The 23,291-nt window shown below is 26.6% G+C and overlaps 3 protein-coding genes across 4 annotated transcripts in view; 2 read left to right on the top strand and 1 right to left on the bottom strand.

Annotated features, from left to right (window-relative positions):
• LOC148237172 (somatostatin receptor type 2-like) overlaps positions 1-23,291 on the bottom strand; it is a 211,488-nt gene that overhangs the window by 38,317 nt on the left and 149,880 nt on the right. For both annotated transcript variants that reach the window (XM_088181966.1, XM_088181965.1), the window contains exon 3: positions 16,023-16,073. The gene's annotated coding sequence lies outside the window, so the exon portion shown is untranslated. The remainder of the gene's footprint in view (positions 1-16,022; positions 16,074-23,291) is intronic.
• Positions 15,117-15,726, top strand: LOC148237174 (uncharacterized). Its single transcript, XM_088183021.1, has 2 exons — positions 15,117-15,243; positions 15,438-15,726. The coding sequence occupies exons 1-2, from the start codon at positions 15,119-15,121 to the stop codon at positions 15,724-15,726; spliced, it is 414 nt and encodes a 137-aa protein (XP_088039147.1). The 5' UTR covers positions 15,117-15,118.
• On the top strand, positions 18,509-19,140 carry LOC148237175 (uncharacterized). Its single transcript, XM_088183193.1, has 2 exons — positions 18,509-18,636; positions 18,763-19,140. The coding sequence occupies exons 1-2, from the start codon at positions 18,512-18,514 to the stop codon at positions 19,049-19,051; spliced, it is 414 nt and encodes a 137-aa protein (XP_088039319.1). The 5' UTR covers positions 18,509-18,511; the 3' UTR covers positions 19,052-19,140.

Genomic DNA, 23,291 nt, shown 5'->3' on the forward strand with positions numbered 1-23,291 from the left:
TGATTTTGGAAATTGCGCCATTCTCTTAAAAGTCACCTGACGGCAAAATAAATACGAATTAGTTTTCGCCAAGGAGACATTGCAAATTCTAAGAGCTCTCGTGTAATTGACTTTATTAACATATTAGATTTTATCGCATGTTTAGTTTTATTTTGAAATTTCAAAAGAAAACAACGCTCAAATAATCCTGGGAAATGGAAATATAAGCGGATTTATTACTAACAATAGCAAATGGATGTATAATGCGACCCTCATGGGTGTACCTAAAATAGCATTATAGTATTTATCAAGAATTATATTCTCTCAGAACAAAAATATAAAATCACACAAGAAAAATTGTGCTGACGTATTAGGTAAGTAAGATTGATGGCCCAATCACGGAATAGTATCGCAAAATACCTGGAAAATCATAACAGGGGATAACTTATAAAGTAGCAATTATTGCTGCTTCAGATCGTAGGGCTTTGGTTTATTTTGGAAAATATATATTGATTTACATACAATTTAAGAGTAAATAATATTCATTAAAATAACATATAATTAGTTTAAGCTAAACTTATATCATTAACTATATTCAAGAAAGTTCAATGCGCTATACTTATATTGTAAAAATTCCAGAGCAATGCAAATAAGTTTTTAACGTTCTTAGAAAGTTATCGAACTTTAAATTGCTACAGAGTGTTCGACATGAAAGCTTCTGGAAAAATGTTTTTAAAACGACAATATAAGTAATGAATATTTTTGTGTGATTGTCAATCAAAATAATAATTACGCAATAAATACAAATTTTCATCTTTTAGACACTACATGTCTATAAATTTAAAAAAAACATAAAGATTTGTATACGAATGGAATCTAAACTTTCGGGTATTATTCACCGAATGTACTATTACATTGATATTTATTAAAGTAATAACTTTAGTCTTCTTCTCAACAGTATAAACAAGATTTTGCAATAAATATTTGCTTAATTAGTTACGAATCGTAACCTACATTTTTGGACATGTTCCAGAGTAAACTGTATTTGAAATTTAAGTAGTTATGTCTGTAATTCCAAGTATGGTGTTAATAACCAAAATCTCCTGCTTCGATTTAAAATTAGATTATTTAAAAGGAATTGTATGGAGAGTACATAATTAGGGAGGTTTGCGCATTAATCATTAACTTGACTGTAGTTATTTTAAAATTTTTGTGTGCTCATTAATCGCGATTTCATAATAAATTAAATTAGATGTAATGAACATATATGTTATATTATTATCTCATAATAATTAATCAATACGATATGTTTTATATTTAATTTGAATATAATTGAATATTTATTTGTTCGTCAAATTTCAATCATTAAAATTCTGATTTTTTATCGCGTAAACCATCAGCGTTCCATGCTTAATTTTATATTCGATCGCTGTGCAGTTTAAATCAATTTAAAAATATAAAGTACCCGCCAACATAAAAAAAGTCAACATAATCGAAATCTTCTAGTATATAAACGCATTTACCACTATTTTTTTATGATTTAATCCTTCATATGGATTGGAAAAACAGAATAACAAACAGCAGCTACGCTACAAATCTGCATGATGTGACTTGTAGGACTTATTTCGATCTCTCAGACACGACAAAAATTTAAAAACATTAAAAACATGACATTCGAACCTTGGTGCTTCAGGTATTAGTCACCGACTATACCAATAATTAATCGTGTCGTTCAAATAAATAATTCATTTCGAATTTAAATTTTAAAATTTAAGTTTTAATATTTATAGCGTGGCTTTTAGCGGCTTTGTTAAAAGGAATATCATGGAAATGGAACACAAGCTATGAATCTTTTTGTCAATTAAGCAATTAATGTAAAATAAATTCTATTGTAAATTGCACAAGTAATGAATATGCGCGCTTTTAAATGCTACCGTTTCGTGAATTATTTCGTTGCTGGATTCATGTAAGCATTAACGAAGGCATCTAACTAACAAACCTTAGTGAGTAGTAAAACAACAGTTTTCAATCAATGTCTATAAATCAGGGAAATATATTTTATTAAATAATGAAGTTTTAGGAAAGCGTATAATAAATATATGTTCAGATGTATTAAGTTACATTTTATTTTATTTATTCATTACAATATTCATCTGTAAGATTAGGAAAATCATGAAAAGCCTAATCTATGATTATATAACAATTACTCAGATGAATAAAATATAAATTGAAAAACACTAAAGTTTTCATATCAATAAAGGTTCAAAAATTTTATTTAAAAATATATTAATTTTGATTAATTTAAATCATAATTTGATATTCATTTAAATCATAATGAATTTTCGGTTAAATCTATTGATTAAATCTAACTATATTGCCATATGATAATACTCAACAAGTGTTTCTTAAGTCTCTTGTATATGTTTTAATATTCCCAAATATAAATACATATTATATATTAAAATATTACGTTTTTTACAGTATTTTATAAATGACAATAAACTAACTGGTGTAAAAATAAAATACTAAATATTTATTTTATTATATTTTCATCCGTTTAATACAGAAATCAGAGCTTTAAATAAATTTTAAATTAAAAGTCGCATTATGAACGTTCGACTCTTTGCTCGTAAAGCGGATTTAATGTGTATCGAGCTTAATAGGACGGCGATAAATCGGGTGTTATAAAAATTGTTTATACCCATCTTTTATGTATGTGGGGGGACATATTAATTATTTAACGGCCAGAGAGCAAAGCGTTCGAACGGGTTATAAAAGTATATTTACGCGCGCGAAAGGATTCGACCCGGAAAAGGAAAATTCATAAACAACGATTTTCCCCGACGCGGTTCCGTTTTAAACCGGTGTTTTACAGGTGCTTTTCAGTTTGGGTTTACTTTATTATTATTGCGTGTACGAGTATTACACGTCTAGAAAGTTTTAGGGGGTGAAAAGCAGCATATGGTTACACAGCAGCCAGTTCGACCGGTGCTATATCAAATATGAAAATTGCTTTTGAGTGTACCACAAAATATCGTTAATATTGTATAGTGAGAGTGAAATAGGATTGTCTGAGGATCATTTTTGATACATTTGCTATAAATAAATTTATTTGTGTATCAGTGTAATGCTAGAAGCACATTCTGAACCCAATTAAATAAATTATATTTTCATTAGTATAAATATATCTTTACTAGTGAAAATGTATTTAAATATAGTGTTACTAAAACAGTACTAACTATTAAACTAATAAAAATAAAACTTCATTAAGAAAAAAAACAGCATTTCAGATACTTCAGCTATATTATCGTTAAAGGCAGTAATGAAAAGAGTTAAATATTTTAATACATTTCGTATGAGCCACTCTCACTGATGACAGTATAGAAAGTATTCACATTTGTTGTTGTTGAAAGGATTCGAACCCGGAAATAAATAATCATAAACAACGATTTTTCCTGACAGTTTAAACTGGGTGTTTTACACGAGCTTTTCGGTTCGGGCTTACTTTATTATTATTGCGTGTATTACTCTCCTCGAAAGTTTTAAGGGTGCAAAACGCCGAGTGTGTCTAGGTGGTGGGGAAATTGCAAAATAAATATTAAAAAGATTAAAGAGAGGTCAAACTCGGATGGCCCATTAGTATTTTATCGGTAATTTACAAATAAAAAAGACCATTAAAGTAAAGTTATAAGTTTTAATGGCTGATTATAGAACGTGCGGTGTGTGGCAATTTATATATTGCGTTGTCCTTGAAACGACCTTCAGCATAAATCCATTTTAATGTTAATCACGCATGAAAATCTGTTTAAATTGGATTAGGGTAATTTATAATATTTTTATATTTATTACATTAAAAAAAAATAATATATTTGTTTAAATTACTGGTTTTTGATATTGCAAAATAATTTAATTGTTAAATAAATTAGGTGTATTAACTTTAGAAACTTGAGAATCAAACAGGAACATATAAAAAAAATGCTTTAAAAACTAAAATAAATACTTTGAATATCGTCACTTGCTTTAAGGTTTTTAAACAATGTTGTTGAAACACACAGCCATTTTTATCACAAATTTACTTTTTATTGTTAAGAAAATAAATCTGCACTTAAAAATTAAGTTCACTTTTATTTGGCGTTGAGCTTAATTGCTGTTGCTTTGCTTTGCATTAGTTTTTACGACTTCTTTAACGGACTATTTTTCATATTAAATATTGTAAATATTTGTAAATTCAAGTTACGCAATACTTTTAATAATATTTTCTATAATAAATAATATACATATAGTAATTATCTATTTTTAGTTTTTTATATTAAATTAGTTTGACTCCAAACATGAACTTTTGTAAATTGCTTGAATACAATTAGAATGACCTTTCAATAACCCTATTTTACTAGAAGATTAACGACTGATATATAAACTTGATACTATGAAAGCTTTTTTCAATCAAGGGCAATATTCACACAATATTGATGTGCCTTATAATATATTGGCACAACTTGAAGTTTGACCTTTAAACTAACCTATATTTATTTATGGTATACAAACTAATTAGCAACCAGTGCTGTTCCAATTAAAATATGTATTATTTTTCATTACTCTAGTTTTTCTAGAAAATATTAAAATAAAATTATAATGACTTTCGATGCTGCTTAAATACATTGATTTTGATAAACATCAGGAGTAATAATTGAAATTATTAAACAATATTAAAAATATATAATTTAACTACACTGTATATAAACATACGCAAGTGTAACATATAACTCGTATATGCGAAAGCTCTTTGTATTTTTAAAATCTCATTGTTTTTTCTACATGCTTTTGACTTTAAGTCATATAAAATGCAGATACGTTTATATTTCTAAAATTAAAACACAGTTAAATGTGAATTAAACAGGATTTTTTTTGTGAATAACTCACAAATAATATATTTTATTTATTAATATATTATATAATATTATTATGTATCATATCGCCCACGTTGATATAATACCTAGAAGCGTCTCCTTTTACATTTTCACCACCTTGGAAGACTTTAATTATTATACGTAGTATTAAACTGATCGTTTTACACGTTGTGTTTGTGCTAGGGCTGTGGAGTTGGAATCGTTATTAATTCTATAAATATGATATTATAAATAGTATTATCGCATATTTTCTTACCCGTAATGCTTTTTCTCCACACAACGTTTATTGCACCCTCAAATATATTATATAGACTTTTTTGGAATTCCATGAATCTCCGTAATATCCGGCATTACATTTTTTATGAATAAATTGCGAAACAGATGTTTTAATGTTACTTTTTTAAAGAAACTCATTTTCAGTAGCTAATCTACTTGCATATAGATTTACTAAATATGCCTTTGATGTCCGTAAATATATTATATATATTTATGTATTTTATTATTCTAGTGGTATTAAGCCATTCACGAAAAAATAATTTAGTTAAAATGTGCATCGATTGCATTTTTTATTAATTTAAAAAAAAAATATTTACAGACTAAGATTTATAAATAAATAAATTACACAATCAAAAATCTGTATTGTTTATAACCACATTATCTGTAGTATATTCTTTGATATGAATCAAACAGAATTTAATAAATGTTATACAGCTTAAGCAAATTTGATGTTTCTAAATATAAACGCAATCTGTATTTATTAAATACATAGATACATCTTTAGTTAGATCTCGTAGTAACAATATACTGATATGTCAAAGATATATAATCGAACATTTATAAGGATTCTTGAGTTGTCTAATTAATTTAGTACATTTGGAATATGTATGTTATAGTATATGAATCTGCCAATATATAGTTATGTACTTTTAAATATATTTATTTTAAATACTGATAATAAAATTAAAAAATAGTTCAAGTATATTTTATACTTTTTAATACAACAAGGTTTTTATTTTAACCCTTAAGTTGTAAGAAATATTTTTTAATAAATTAATTAAAAGCAGTAGATATAATTTCAATACATGCATTTGTACATATAAGATTCTGTTTTTATAAAATACAAAAAAAAATAATATTTTTTTTGATTAAAGGGATTATATTGAAATATTATAAATATCATTGAGCTTTAAAAATTATTTATGTTTTTATGAAAAAAAATATATTTAAAAAAAAAGTTAGGCTATTTTAAAACTTTTACATTAAATAGCACGTACATTAGTTTAAATTAAAAATAATATCAGTTATTGTATTGTTATTGAAAATCGTAAGCTCAAAGTTAGTACCTAAACCCCAAAAATTTGAGAGTGCAAAATTGTGTTTTTCTGAATTATTATAATTTAACTAATGCGCCATTAAATAGTTAACTATCAGAATTAATATATTTTGGGTGGTGGGTGAAAATATCATGAGTCAAATATCAAATATAAACCGTCTTTCAGATATGAAAACTTATAAGTTTATTATTATTACAATATAAATACAAAATACCTTGGATTGTATTTTACTTAAATATAGAATATAGCAATATCGTTTAATATAGGTAAAATTATTCCTTAACATTATTTTAATTAAATAAATAATATAAAATATTTATATACATATAGCTACTAAGAAAAAGTATTGGTGGTAAAATCCTAACCTTGAAAAGATTTCGCGCAGTCGTTTATGTGTCGTTTTTGTCGTGTCTTTAAACAATATTTAGAGATAAGCAGAGACTAGTTAAAAATATCAATGTTGTACAATAACGAAATGATTTTTATGATATCAAAAAAATTGCTAATTTAATACTACAAATAACACCTAAATGCTTGTGATTTTGGTAAGAAAAAAATGTTTGAAATAATAATAAAAAGTTTAAGCTTAGATGACCTCGAATTTAATTTGCAGAACACGGAGTTTTAGGGGCAAGTATAACGCCTATAATTATAAAATGTTTTTACGTTATAAAATTTAATGTTGAGGCTAAGAAGTAAGGGTTATGGTATGCGAGCCCTATTCAATTATATGCGAATCAGCCCTCAACCGCAACATTTTCCTTGTGCAAAAAACACACGACAATTTGTCGCCTGTGGCGTTTCAGACCCCAAAATTTGCGTAGGTGACCGCACAATTTGGACGCAAGATGTATGCCCTACGGTCCTGATATCCTGGTTGTTAAATCTGGGACTCCCGGATTTGGGCACAATCTCAAGCGTGACAACTGTAAGTGGACGCACTTAAATGATGTATAGGAGACCCTCTATCAACAAATCTAAGGTCTAAGCACCGGCGCATTGTATGGTCGAAGGACGTAAATAAATTTACTTTTCCTTCCCCGAAAGAGGGTCAAACTTTGAACCTTGTTTGGATAGGCTAATAGTTGAATTTATAGCTGTAAAGTGATATTGATGATCGAAAAGGTGTGAAAGTATTCGTTTTCACCTCTTGCTTATGTGGTGTAACTCAGCTATATATTTATCTTTGTGGCACGTGTAATCGAATGTGTGTACGGATGCTCAAGCATCCGTAAATTTGTATTGCATTTATTAAAAATATATATTGGTTTCTACTAACTTATTTATTTTTACATGTGTAAGCCTAGTGCGTTACAACGGGCAAAGCTGTACCAACTAAGTAAGTCAATCGGACATAATGAATACCTAAAAGTAAGTATTAACCACCAAACTGAAAGTCTGGTAATCATATTATTAATTATAAATTATTATGTGCTATACAATTTAAATCAATAGATGTCACTGCAGCTGGGGCCGTTTTTTTTAAATAATAGAGCATTTTTATAAATAAAAATTCGATGTGCCGCTGCTGGGGACCGAGCCCGCAACCTCAGATATACTAGTCTGAGACGTTACGGACTACGCTATTCCGTACTTATAAATTATAACATTATAAATTATAGTAAAATTATTTTACTATAATTTTTTGCTTAAATATTTAAGTTGTATTATTTATCTATAATTTATACAATCAACTATTATATTTATCAATTATCTACAACTATTTTAAAATGATTATCTAACAGATATTTGTTATTAATAACTTTACCTATATTGTATTACTTATATTTTATTATTATCTACCTATTAAAACAGTAAATAATAAAATATAAAATGTATTCTACCCTTTTCATCAATTTATATCGTACTTGTATAATAATATAAATGTTATATAGTTTTTTGTTATTTATTAAAAGTTAGTTGAATATAATATAACACAAAAACTGCTGACCCAAAAACTTCAAACGTACTGCGGACACGAAAATTCCGCTAATTATTTTTTTTAATGAGAACAAATGTCAATATACCGATATACGTATATGTATGTCCCATAAAGCAGTGTTTTTCGACCCAGATGTGAAAAAAAATACTGAAAATGTATACTTTACAATTGGAAACACACCTATCAAATGGTGAAATATGATATTTGTATTTTTTTTCGTTCTATTTATATATTTGCTTGTCAATATGCATTAGCTTAGTCTGGTAAAAGAGGATACCCCTTCAAACACAGAAGTGGTCTTTTTTTATATAAAAAACATATATGTTATATATTTTAATTTATATATATAAAACATGTATCATGATCGATAATATAATAACGAATTTCCATTGATTAACCATAGAATCAGGTCGTCCAAAATAAAAAAAATAAATAGTATGATATACTATCTTATCTTATCTTTTATGTTATATGTAATTTAGTAATGTATTAGAATTGACGTATATTTCAGTTTTTTTTAGATGTTTTTGATAATATTTTATGTAGTGAGGAATTGAAATTTGAATTTTTGTTTGGAATTTTCAGGTTTGCAGTTTTTGTGTGCGTGGTTTTCATGTGCGCAAACTGCTTGAAAAAATATTGCTTTGCGTTTTGACAAAATAGTATCATATATATTTAAATATATGTTTTTAATAAACATAAAGACCTTTTCTCAGTCCCTAAATCAAATACAATCAAGGCAATACAGATAAGAGGCATAGATTTATTGTAAAATGACTCATTATGTTTAAAATATCTTATTAAAAAATTTTAGAGCAACAAGCTATACATTTCTTAAAAATATGCTACACATTTTAGGGAAATGAAATGTTTATTTTTTTAAATAGAATATTAACTAAGATCATTTTGTGGCTTTGGGACAAATTAAGACTTTTTTAATAGCAGTAATTATTTTACCCTTAGCATATTTGTTAAATAACTATTTATTTATTGGATTGAAATTTCTTTTAAATTATATTTTGCAAACATTAATTTTAAAAGTGAAAAAACTACTTTTTCATTGCTACTTTGTGTCAAAATATTTCTATAACACATGCAAAACATTAAATTTATCTGTTGGATTAAAAAATAATGTATATATTAATCAGGTAAATTTATTATTTATATAAAACACTTTTTTTTAAAGCAAATAGTTAAAACACTGATTTGTGTCCATTTTAAAACTAACTTTAATAGAAATAAATACACTTTTTATGTTTTTGCATGGTTGCCTGATTTTTAGGAACGTTTATTGATCAAAATAATTTAATAAAGAATAGGATTTTATATTTAGATTGTCTTTAAAAGTCATTGTTAAAATTTAGCTAAGATGCAATATGATATATTTTTGATATTGACTTTAAAAGATGAAATTCACATTAATTAAAAGAGTCGAACTATTTTTTTCATTGAAATTAAATTTTAATGGCAAGTAATACAAATTATTGTATTCTTGTTTTTTTTATTACTGTACGTGTGCATAAAAATAATGGCAGTTAAATGATTTGCTTGTTCTGAAATTTGAAGAAAAATTTAGCGATATGACGGTAAAAAATTATTATCGGCGCAATTAATTGTGAAATGGCATTATTTTAATTACGAATAAATGCTTCTTTTTCAGATAATTAAGCATTTCAACTAAGTAGCAAAACAATAACTGCAAGTTTTAAACAAGCATTCAGATGCAATGCACTATACTCTATTTATGTTAACACAGTCAGTTCGAGAGCTATCCATTTCAGCATTATTCATAATTAAGAAAGAGATGGCAAGTTTTGGTTTACGCGATGAACCATTTATTCAAATTTAAGTGATATTCTTGTTCTAGAATATTAAATAAAATTATTTATCCTGATGCTTAATCATACTTTAATAACAGATGACTACGCACTTAATTTTCTACAATTTTTAATACATTTATTAAAATAATACTTTAAGATTTTCGGCAGAAAGTAAGACTTTTAGTTAAGTTCATTAGAATATCATTAAAAACATTATACATTTTATTACACATTACCTTTGCTTTTTTATTATTAATTTGTTAATAACTGTCAGCGTAAGATATTGTGATGAATCCATTATTAAATTTTATCCCAATGGAATTAAGTCAGATATTTCATATTAAAATAGTACAAGCTATATAACATGACATTCTATGAACTTAGTGATGCTCTATAAAATGATGGACTAATTTTGCATGTCTACATAATGTAGTAAATACGTACATATGTATACATACGTACTTTATAAACCCAGTAGTTTAGATGGAACGTTATTATTTTTCGCTTGACAAGGGTTAATTACCGCGAAAGCGATCAGACACACCCCACGGGCTAATTTGGCCCATAGCAAAGGACAAACACAGTCCCGAATCGTTTATGTACTGTCGAACGAATTAGACGTGACCCAATTGCGGGAATTCGGGCACTTGACCTCTCGAGGGAGAATAGAGATCCGAAGAAGGTGCTATTTATGTAGAATCGTTTTTATTACGCCGCATCTGGCGGGGAATCTTGGAAAAAATGGGGTCTTTGGCCGCACGCGGTGTTAGATTGATGCGAAAAATAGAATCTGCAAAAGTAAAAATTATATTAAATAAGGTCATATTGTATCAACGGCTGGTTAACGGTGTACATAATGAGATAAGATAAAGATAAGAGATGACATCGCTGTATTTATTTTAAGGCTGTGCGTAATCTTCAGATGGTTAAGATATAACGCTCTGGAAATTGTGTGATTTTATCTTGATGATATATAGTACGAGAAAATTAATTGATATTATATTGAATTATCTAAGATTTTATCAAATTAATGCACATTATTGATTTGATATTTTTGAGTACAAACCGATGTATCATTGGTTATTCCTACGACTATTTTAATAAAATTTTCTTCTTAAAAAAAAATGATTTTTAATTATTATAATTTAATTATAGTCTAAAATAAAAGTAAAAAAGTATAGTATATGTAATTAATAAAAGTAATGCACTTATATAATATGATAATTTATATTAGTTAACTATTATAGGAGTATCGCCGTACATGTACGGTGGGCAATTTTTCATTGTTATATATTTACATATATAACTGAGATAATAATAAATAAAAAAAATGATTCTAATTTGATCCAACGTAAATGATTTTGATAGAAATAATACCAATAAACTTAGTAATTAAAGTTGGATATCAATTACCATAACAACAATAATTTATAATTTTTTTTATAAAAGCCTCTGTAATGATATAATAAAATCCTCAAAAGCCAAATAATATCTAATAAATATGTAAAATAAATTTAATAATAAAAATAGTTAAAATACATTTTTAAAACATATTAATACAAAAGAGTAGTAAAATTATTAAAAGCAATAAAACCTTGCTAATCACAGATCTTTTTTGCAAAATGATAATTTTTATTTATTAAAAAAAATAAAAATTTCTCAAAATTATATTTTTGTTTAGAATTAAATTTAAACTAATATTTTTTAATGGTTCATAATCGCTGCGATTTAAAAAAAAAAGTGGAAAGCCTATACTAAATTTACAGCTACATTCAGAGCAGGTAGTGAAAAAAACCAGATATTTCCCAGTAGCACATTGCTTAAAAATATAAGTTTTATGACCGACTATGGAATTACGGTAAACAAACATGTAGTTTCCAGTCAACAAAAAAATTAAAATGCAAGAATCAAAGACTCAATAATGAATATTATATTGTCTTTGGTAAAGATTCATCCACCGGCTAAATGAAACAAGAGTATATGCTTCCATGTTAATGATATATAATTTATACGATAAATCAGTCAAGTAAAAGTAGTATGTGTTGAAATGTGATCGATACTTAAACATGAATAATATATTTTAGACAGATTTATAATAATATTTTTGATAAAGATTTACAAATTTATATTTAACGTAATAATTATGTATTTTTATAATTTTTTATATATTTAGCGTTCGTTTATATTTTAATTAATAACTATAATAAAATTATTATTGACCTAAATTGTAGTAAATAAAATCAGTACCAATATTTTTCATGTACGAAGATAGTGTTTATCATTTCTCAGATTAAAAATTGATCTAAACATATTTTCGCTGATTTATTTAACAAAAATTAATATTAATATCAAGTCATGTAAATTATATTATAGTTATTAATTGTATAACATAAAAAAACGCAAAATATATATTAAATCATACTTCTTATTTTCTTAAAAAATTCTCAGGAAGAAAATTGCAAAATGATTTTCATTTCTTAAAAAAATTTTAAATTTATTAAGAATTTTCATAAAATGTATTTTTGTTTAGAATTCAATTTAAACAATTTTTTAATGGTTTATATTGTGCGATTTAAAAAAAACAGTGAAGAAGTTATGTTAAATTCACAGCTGAATTCAGAGCTCGTGTTGAGAAAAATTTTAAAAATATTGCTTAAAAATATAAATTTTATGACCGACTATAGGAATAACGTTGAGCAAACATGTAGTTTCGATTTTCTCAAACATTTTTCAGTCAATAAAAAATAAATAAATTCAATCATCAATGATTCAATAATGATTATTTTATTATCTTTGGCAAATATTCATCCGGCTAATGAAACACGACTAAATGCTTTCATGTAAATGCTAAATAATTCATACGATAAGTCAGACATGATGAAATGTGATCGTTAATTCAACTAGACAGATTTATCATAATATTTATAGCAAAAAAATAAAATTTTATATATAATGTAAGAATTATGTACTTTTACATTTTGATCTATTTTTAGTGTTCGTTGATATTATAATTATTAGCGATAATATAATTACTAAACATTAATTTTGCCACAAATTGTAATAAATAAATCAATAAAAAGATGTTATATTTACGATGATAGTGCTTCTCATTTCTCAGATTAAAAATTTGTCAAAATTTATACATTTGACTCCTTTATATATTTTGTAGGTAATTTTTTTTGACTGATTTAATTAACAATAATTTATTATAATATTTAGACATTTAAATTATACTAAAATTAATAATTGCATTACATAAACAAACGCGAGAAATGGTAAAATATTCATTATACCATTATTTTAACGGTTACTTTCCATTTCATTAAATTTTTCGTCGTATTTTTACAAAAAATGACAACATCGTATAATTTATGAAATTTACATAAAAAACAATGGCTCTTATTATATTTGTCCGGTGAACGTATTTTGTTAAAAACTGAATATTATAATTATATATAAATTTACAAAAATGTTTGCTATTCACAGTTCCTAGAGTTGGTCATAAAACTGTTGACAAACAATATTTTTTGCAGTGTTAATCTGAAATAATAATAATATTTTATACTACATGCTTTTTAAAATATTTTTATAAATTTAATTTTTGCCAAAAAAATACTTTAAGAGAATACTCGAGAATTTTACTTCATTTATTATTTATTCAATCAGATAAAACTAATTATAGTACTCTTATTATATGTATCATTAAAACTTTGTGTACGGGAAACTTAAAAGTGGGATTTAGGGTCTAAACTTAGTTTGTATAGTGATGTTAGGGTCACGTTTACTAATGCATATCTATTGTCATAAATATTTATTATTAAGAGTAGGAAATTATTTTACTACACTTGACTAATTTTTTTCGAATTGAAGGTAAGTCGAATAATACAAATAACATTATAATATATAAGATTTTTCAATATGTTTTTATTAATCTATAAATATTGTATATAGCAATTTTTATACGATTTTTTCTACTTCTAAAAAAATAATTCAATATGTCGGTATAATAAAATAAAAATATACGACCTTTAAATTAAGTGACACAAAATAATATTTTATAAACGAAAAATCACTCAATTTTGTATTTATAGTGTCGGATACGAGAAAAATATATAACAGAGAGGAAAAATATAACATGACAAATTACCTCTCAAAACACAGACATGAAATAAAACGTAGTCTATAATATTGATCTAACCATTTACTTTCATTTTAAAAATTGATAACACTTGGTCGGTTTCTACTAAGAAAATTTTCGTTTGAAGTTTCTTGTATCTGAAGTTAAATATTTTATAAATTATTCACCTGACCAACTTTAACAACAAAGGGTTGTGAATAAGCGTCTCGTAAATGTTATTATTGCACGAAACTTTCTCATTAGCGTTAAGTGGATTTACAGCACAGGATTTGCAGCACCCGAGACTCGAGAATGCCACTAAATTATTAATACAATTTAATATTACACTAGGCTTAAATTCGTGAAATATAATACTAACGATAATTACGAGTCATAATACGCAATATTAATAAAATTTATGATTTGCTAAATGAAAAAAATGATTACACTAGGATTATATGCGAATGAATATAAGTGATACATTTTATATTTTTACCAGCAAAAATAAGACAGTGATTAATATGTGAAAGATCTGGGACCCATATTTTTCAATTTATTTTCAAGATCGAAATTAGTTTTTAAAATTTATTAAACTTTTTAATTAATTATCAGAAATATTTTATCCTGAATTTTCCTATTCTCAAGAATATATAATGTAAAGCATAATTAGACAATTAATCATATGAGGTCGTGCATAGTGACATATATTAATTGCAAGCTGCAATATAGTTAAAAATTAATAAAACTTATTAACAGGCTTTGATTTCAACACAACTTGCTTAATAGTTGTTGATTGTGTTAGCATGGTTGTAACGCATCAATGTTGTATAAAAAATATAATTTACAATAAATAAATAAATCTAATATAATCACAGAATCGTGAAAATAATCTCGAAAAATCCAATAAAAACAATTTCGACAAACAGTTATCTTTTGAATTTCTCTTATCTAAAGATTGATATTGACTTATATAATGCAAGTTATTCCACAAACATTAAAACCAATCAGTTTTTAGAATCATGTTGAAAGTAACGCTATTGTACTTGGCGTTATGCGCTATTGCCATTACATCTTTGCCATTGACCAAAAAACCATCTGACTTAATAGCTGGAGAAATACATCCAGAAGATAAAATTCTGTACACGTAAGTACATCGATCAAGAGATTGCTATCAAATCTAATCAAAGCATTATTAATATATATATGGCTTAAAAAAATCTTTCGTTTGTTACCGGTATCCCAAAAAATCACGAGTTTGCATTGATCTATTTTATTTATGTTTATAAAAATATATATAATATTTTTACCAGATAAAAAGTGATTTTAATAAACTTTTAGGATTGAAAGCGTTGGTCACCCTTTACCTGGAACCAATGGCTCATTTACGGAATTTGAAGTTGTTGGACAACAAGTGCTAATCACCTATATTGAAGCTGTCGAGATAGGTAATTATCCTGACGCTAGGATACAAATCACAGAAGGTGGTCCTGGATTCAACCATGTAAAATTGAGGATCACTCGTGGACAATCTGGAGGATACACATATCTTACTGGGATTTTTGGTAAAGAGCTGGTTGAAGGACAGGGTTCATTGAAAATTATTGAAGAACAAATTGTAAAATTATAAATAAATAATTATTATCTTAAATTGATCTATCATTTAAACCTTATTAATACTAAAATTATTATTATTTAGTAATTTATATGTATATGTGTAATATGACATGAAATCAAATCAAATCTCTAGCTTACGTTAGATAGCTATCTATTATAAATGTCAGAAATGTCTGTTCTCATTGATAAGATAAGAAAAGCATTAGATTGACATAGTGCAATGATTGAAAATAATACAAATGTCACTATAACTACAAGCTATTTAAAAACTATAAAAAATAATACTATTAGTGGAAAGTTATAACTTACGGTTTATATCTAGAGAATCCTGAAGGAAGATTTAGGCTGCAGCATGGGTATCTGAAACATACAATATTTATGGTATTTTTAAAAATTATATTGATGTAAATATTAACAATCATAGAAGTTTATTCATAAAAAAACAAATTCAGATGGTTACTATCACCTTAGAAATTTAGTCAAGTATGCCAAATAAGATGTTTCTTAGAACTAAATATTAATGCTTCTCAGAACCACTTTAAAACTGCTTGTCGAGCAAGATAATATAGTGCGATTATTAAACCTTTATAAGCGATATTAAAATCGCATGACTTATCACACAACTGTGTGTGCTTTTGAGAAACCGCTTTCCAGGCGCCAGGAATGTCAAGAGTTTTGAGAAACGCTTAATAGTTGGAATTGCGTCGTCAAACAAAGCAGAGAGGAAAGCGCACTTTCTTGGTCCGCCATTGGGGCTTTTTAACTCTTGACTTGTATGCTGCAGTCTCATTTAAAGGCTCATTAAGAAGCCTTTCCGGAAGATACTATGAAGACTTCTAGTTGCCTCTCTAAGGAGGGCCATGTTTCGCGAATTCGGTGAGGTTGTTGTCTTAAAAGAACGGCGCTGCTAGATCTTTCCAGAAAATTTTATGGGAGCGGTCGGCCAAGGACAAGAGCTTGCCGAATGGTGATTCTGGTTTACACTAAAGCAAACAATGGCGGCGCGATAAGCCAAAGATTTAAAAACACCTTGGCAAAGTCGAAAACTAAGCTTTGTGACTCTCTATTAGCGTCCAGATGTGGTGTTGGCCTGCTAAGTGGCTTAGTTTATAAATTTAAGTGTCAATCAAAATTAAAAATTTCAATGAATTTATAAGTTAAAAATGCATTGAATAAATACTTTTCTAGAATTTACATTCATTTCACTGTAAAAATGCCCAAAAATGGTGTATTGTTTTCAGGGCTGTGGAGTCGGAGTCGGAGTCGGAGTTGGAGTCGTGGAGTCGTGGTGTTTTGGCCGGAGTTGGAGTCGGAGTCGGAGTCGTGAAAAATAAGCGACTCCGACCATTTTTTTAAATTATAAAATTTATGAATTTTTAATTGCGTAATAATGAATGTGTATAGCGTATGAAAATTAAACGTGTAGAAGAACACCAAAAATACCTGATAAAATTAAACTTTTTTGAGTCGGAGTTGAAATCGGAGTCGGAGTCGGAGTGGAGTCGTGTTGTTAGTAAATATCCGAATCGGAGTCGGAGTCGGAGTCGTGTTTTTTTTTAATGACTCCACAGCCCTGATTGTTTTACAATTTAAAAAATCGCTTGCTTGGTGTGGGTAACGCCAGAAACACTATTTTTGTTAGCAACAAGTCATTTTATATTACCCTATAATTTTTTTATATTTTTTATTATAAATTTTAAGAAAATTCAAGTGAACAACATAAGGTAACTTTTAAGATGCTAAATACTATAAAAATATTTCGCATAAATCACAAAATTCAGAGATTGCGATATAAACAACCAAATACATAGCTGCTTTCACGAAGTAGAGTTTTTAAAATATATTAAAAATAAGAGAAAATAAAGTTTCATGCTGATTTCCCATGATATTCTGATTATATTAAGATTATAAATATGAATTTTGTCTGGTTACTTATATCTTACATTTTTTTTAAAAAGTTTGTAGAAAGAAGAGAGTAAATAAAGTGTAACACAAAAAACCTAAAATAATTATTGTATCCGCTAATCTTCGTTCTATAAAATGAATAATAAAAGCTTTAATTATATTTACTACTTTATACATAGACGCGAATCAATGTTTTTAACACTTGTTAATCACATTAAGATTACTTTTATCTAATTAAATATTTTATATACATAATTGTACAATTTATAGATATTAATTTATTTTATTAGCATTGAATAAAACATTCGACAGATTTTTTAAAAGGTTAAGTTTGATTAATTTAACATTCAAGCAATTCACCCTATTATTTATATAGCATAAATATAATAATAAGGGATGCAGAATTCAATAACCCTAACATTAAGATTGTATTTAAAATACCATACCTAAATAATGTGTACTAATAAAAAAATAAACAATTTAATAAATTTCGGCATATAAAAGTATAAATAAGTTTATATTTAATTTTATTATACAGCAATAAAACTTTAAAATGTCACTCAATTTTTAATATAATTTGATTTTGACGAATCATCATTCTCACTATCGATAAGACTGATGTAATAGGCTTTTCACAATTGCGGTATTTTGTGAAACGACGTTGCAAATCAACGTTTGAGGATTTTTGGGCATTAAGAGAATTAACTCGCCAGTCCCTTCCATTGACCCGTAAAAGTAAATTCCCATGAAGTAATCTCGAAAAGCCTTGTATTAACAATTTTGCCAAGCTGTTATCTTTGCAACTATGAGACCTATCTTATCTTGAAATTAATTGAAATTTATGTATATAAAGCGAATCAAACCGCTATTGGAATCAATCACCATCGAACACCATGTTGAAAGCAACGTTATTGTGCTTGGCGATATGTGCCGTTGCCATTACATCTTTGCCATTGATTGATAAACCATCTGACTTGAAAGCTGGAGAACTAGGTCCGGATGATAAAATATTGTTCACGTAAGTAAAATTAAAATTAAAAGAAAAATCGCTGCCCAATTTATTTGAGTCGTCAATATTTAATGGTTTATCTCAATTTAATAATATTATTCTTGTTTATTAATCAGTGTTTCATTAAACATTTAGAATTGAAAGTATGGGACGCCCAATTCCTGGAGTCAATATCACAAATGAAGATATAGAATTAGTAGGAAAACAAATCTTGATCACCTACGTTGAAGCTATTGAAGAAGGGAACTATCCTGACGTCAGGATTCAAATTATAGAAGGAGGTCCTGGATTCAGCAGTATATTACTGAGGATCACTCGTGGACCATTGGGAGGATACGATTATAAAATTGGGATTTTCGGACAAGAGTTGGTTAAAGGAGAAGGTTCGTTTAAAATTATTAAAGAACAAAATATAAAATTATAAATTAAAAAAAGGAAATTATGCAATACATAATAATGTAAAATAAATACTTAATAAAATGTTTTTGTAATACATATTTTTTTTAATCAATATTAATATGTAATACTATTCGAATGTGAACGAATTATTTCTTACATTAAATTGTAATTTATCTATACTTACAAATTACTATAATAAATATAAGTTAGTATAATAAATATATAGAATATTTTAAGATGTTTAAGTGTGCTAGTATGTTATTTGAAATCAGCGCCAATGTTATTGATAAGATAAAAACTATTTATAGATTAAAACACTCATATTTACAGTTATTTAGAATAATGCAAGATAATTTAAAATAAGATAAAATTCCAAATGAAAAAAATAGTACTCTAAATTTTGGGAAACCCACTTGGAGATTTGCATTCTAGCATTAGTTAATATATTAGAATTATATTAAATATTTTATTAACTTCCCTCACATCTTAATAAAAAAATATTACTTACAATAATAATGGTAATTGTGACATTGATCAATATACATAAATTGGGATTGTTAAAACAAACATTCAAAATTAAAAATATTTATACTTTTTAGTTATCGCAAAGAAGTTTATTAGGGAGTCAAATATTAATTAAAAGGTTCAATTAGTCGGAATAAACTCGTTTTTTATTCGTCGAAGCTGCTCGCAGAAAACATATAAAAAGGTTCGCAAAAATTATAATATATACACACTCTTAGAGAGGCATCAAGATCAGTCCTTTACGACTAATATACTTTAATTTAACGACCTGCTACACTACTTCGATTCACCTGAATTCTGTGGCGCTCGACATTGCCGCCCGATTCTGACACCTTATTGATATTTATGTATTATTTATAAAAAACTTTGTCTAACAAAGTCACACTTATTGGTCCCAAAACCCGAAAACAAAAAATAAAATATTTTACATAAATATTTACAATAGCTAGACATATATACAAACAAAAACTTAAATAATACGACTAAACCTGATATTTATATAATATCAGTATAATAAAAAATAAGAACATCTATCTTATATATTTATATATATTTTATTGTCCATATTTGCTTTTACCTTAGAGGTTAAATATTACTTAATTTTATATTAATCAATATAATAATGATATAAAGCAAAACTTAAGACATATATTTAAAATATATATTCAATTTAATTTTTATGTGTTGCTAAAAAAAATCATTAAAAAACTTTTATGTGATTGAAAAATTTAATATAATTGAAAAACAATTTTATAAAAAAATACAATAAATATTTAATATACTTAAATTGTTCAAGACAATTTATTATTGCGATTCATGACAAATAAAAAAAAACACAACCTACGTAGAAATGCATTCGAAGAAGAATAAGGCAAATATCTTAAAGAAACTGTCAAGTATATAAGACACTTATTCGCAAAATGACAGATAGAAGTAACAACCACTTGGGAATAGAATGCACTTCAAAAGAAACAACATCGCATTCACAGAAAACTGTTAATGACATAAAGTAGCATATTAAATAAAATATCCCAATATCGAATGAGCCACTAAATTATGCATTTTTACATAAAAGACGAGTCACGTTATTAGCTCTTGAGAACAAAGAAAACCACCCGTATGCAAGAGGTGCATATTTGCTGACTTACAGACAGTTGTAAAAGTTACTGTAGCAATCTTTCTGACCTTCAAGACTAGTGCACTATAAGGTGAAAATGTATATAAGAATAAATTCTTAATGTTAACAAACATCGAATTACGCTAGTAAATCAATAGAGGTCCGGATAAGAGCGCTTATTAATCAGACGGCGGAGATTATAGCGCTTCAATGATAACGACTGGTCAACAAGGACCACTCTCATCCAGGCTTTGACTGACGTGCAACACTCGAGCTTAAATCTTCAGTTTCGATCGAGAGCCAATCAGTCACTATAAAGCAGCTAGAAGCCACCTAATCAACAACTCTACATAATACTGTCTATAAATATCTACACGATCCAATACAGCATCATAAATAATATACGTAGAAAATATAATAAGCAATCAGGAAACTTTGTAAAGTTTAATAATATTAATTATAATAAAGCGATATTACGTTTTCTACAAATAAACTTGAGTGATTCTATTGCCACAAGTAATAAAACATGGAAGAGGGTTTAATTCTTACAGCATGCTTAAGATGCTTAAGATTTAAGTCACAGTAGTTTCCTTACTTCTTAAAAATCTACACTTATATTTTTTTTTTAAAGTCTTACATATTTAGGTTAGAATAATTTCTGTACAATTTTATATTGTTTGGAATGTAAATGTTGACGCCCTCAGTTACATTCAATAAAATTATTGACCTATAATCTTTTTAAATAAGATATTTAATTAAATCAATTAATAAATCTGTTTAGCATATATTTATATATAAGCCGTTGATTTTGAAAGTGGAGCAAGTCCATTTTATTAAAAATGCAGTACAATCAAATCGACAAATAATTGCTATGTTAATGTGATATAAGTTTTAGGTTATTGAAATATACAAATAAAAAACCAAAAATAGAGTGAAAAATATGTGAATATAATGGCAAGTTTAATTCTGATTTAATAATATTTACCCACTTTCAATATTATACAAGTTTTCCAATAATAAATTCATTATAATAGGTTGTTAGGTAAATAATTGGGGTTTAAGACCTTCAAATGCAAATTCAAATTTAAATTCTCTCTTGGGTTGATATGACGATTACTCTCGAGGGTTTGTTCGTAAAGCATCTTTGTTTAATTTATCCTTTCTAATAGAGAATTAGGTAAGTTTTCATACACTTCTTACAACTTTATTTTTATTGTAATTTAGAAATGATACATTTTTTAATTATAATACAGAAGATTTGCAAGATTGTAAATCGACTTTTAAGCAACATCACTAAACAGAATTTATTTTATGAAAAAATTCTGAGATTTATTTCTATGAAAAATCAAATCAAAGGCACAGATTATCTAGATATTGCTAGTATTTTTCTGGAAAATAATAATATCTATATATCTAAAATGCACCAGTGAATGAATTTTTATGATCAGATCTACAAAAGGATTTTTTCGCCATTATAGAAGAAATACAATTTAACGAACCTCTTATCACTTCACTGTATATTACACCAAGAAATTTTGCCAGCCCGTATTTCCATCGGCGAAGTGAATGCTGTTAAAAAACCGTTATAAATAAAGTGAATTATATCCGAGTACAAGAACTAAACCATAAACTAAAGTCTTTTGGAAGAAATGACAGTAATTTAAAAAATGTTCTTTTACATAACTCGGTGCAATTGGTAAGCTGAGAGAATTTTTTTTTCACGGCAAGAAATTATTTTGTTTTTACAAGAGAACAATAAAATTTACAGAGAACTGAAAAATGATCAATGGTGGTGTCTTTTAGCCTTTCTGTGACATAAAAAAACTTGGTGCTCTTAATCGTAGTTTACAGAGTAAAAATAAAATCATTATTTTCTTTTAAAGAGAAAATAAACATATTATTGTATATATCATACAAACAAAAATTTTGCGTAATTTTGCAATAACAATAAATGCTAAAAAATATGATACTACTGTTTTACGGAAAACTATATATTATTTAAAATTATTTAGCCGCTTTATTCAGAGAATATAACACCATATTTCAGGATTTAAGAAAAATAAATAAATATCAGAAAATCCATCACAAATATTGAACAACTCGCATTGTGATTTGCTTATGCAACGATATTTGACAAATTCAATGAATTTAGCATTACGAATCTAAAAACATTTTTTAAAGAAAAGGGAGTCAAAGAAGTATGCTGAATTTTGGAAACTTGTATCAGAAAAATACAAGACTGTACAAAATTGCTCACATTGTTTTTTTCAACGTATCTTTGTGAATCATCTCATTATTAAATTAGTTATGCAAAGAACATATATACAATATATATAAATCAGCTTACTGATTCTTACCTTGATGATGTATCAAGAGTAGCCTGTACCAATTAGAAACCTGATTTCTCTTAATAGTTTGAACTTTGTTTCACCATTAGAAATCACAATTTTTAAATAAATAAATAAAAGAATAAATATTAATATTTTTGTTACATTTGAATTTATATTTATATATTAATTTGTTTGTTGTTAATGCTTAATTTGGTCTAAACTGTAAAGCTATCTAGGTACGTATGTATATAGTACATATACAATATATGTGTGCAGGGCCGCCGAGAGTAGGC

This window comes from Plectrocnemia conspersa, unplaced genomic scaffold (genome assembly GCF_051122295.1).
Source record: "Plectrocnemia conspersa isolate PC_06_02 unplaced genomic scaffold, ASM5112229v1 ptg000003l, whole genome shotgun sequence".
NCBI classification, from domain to species: domain Eukaryota; kingdom Metazoa; phylum Arthropoda; class Insecta; order Trichoptera; family Polycentropodidae; genus Plectrocnemia; species Plectrocnemia conspersa.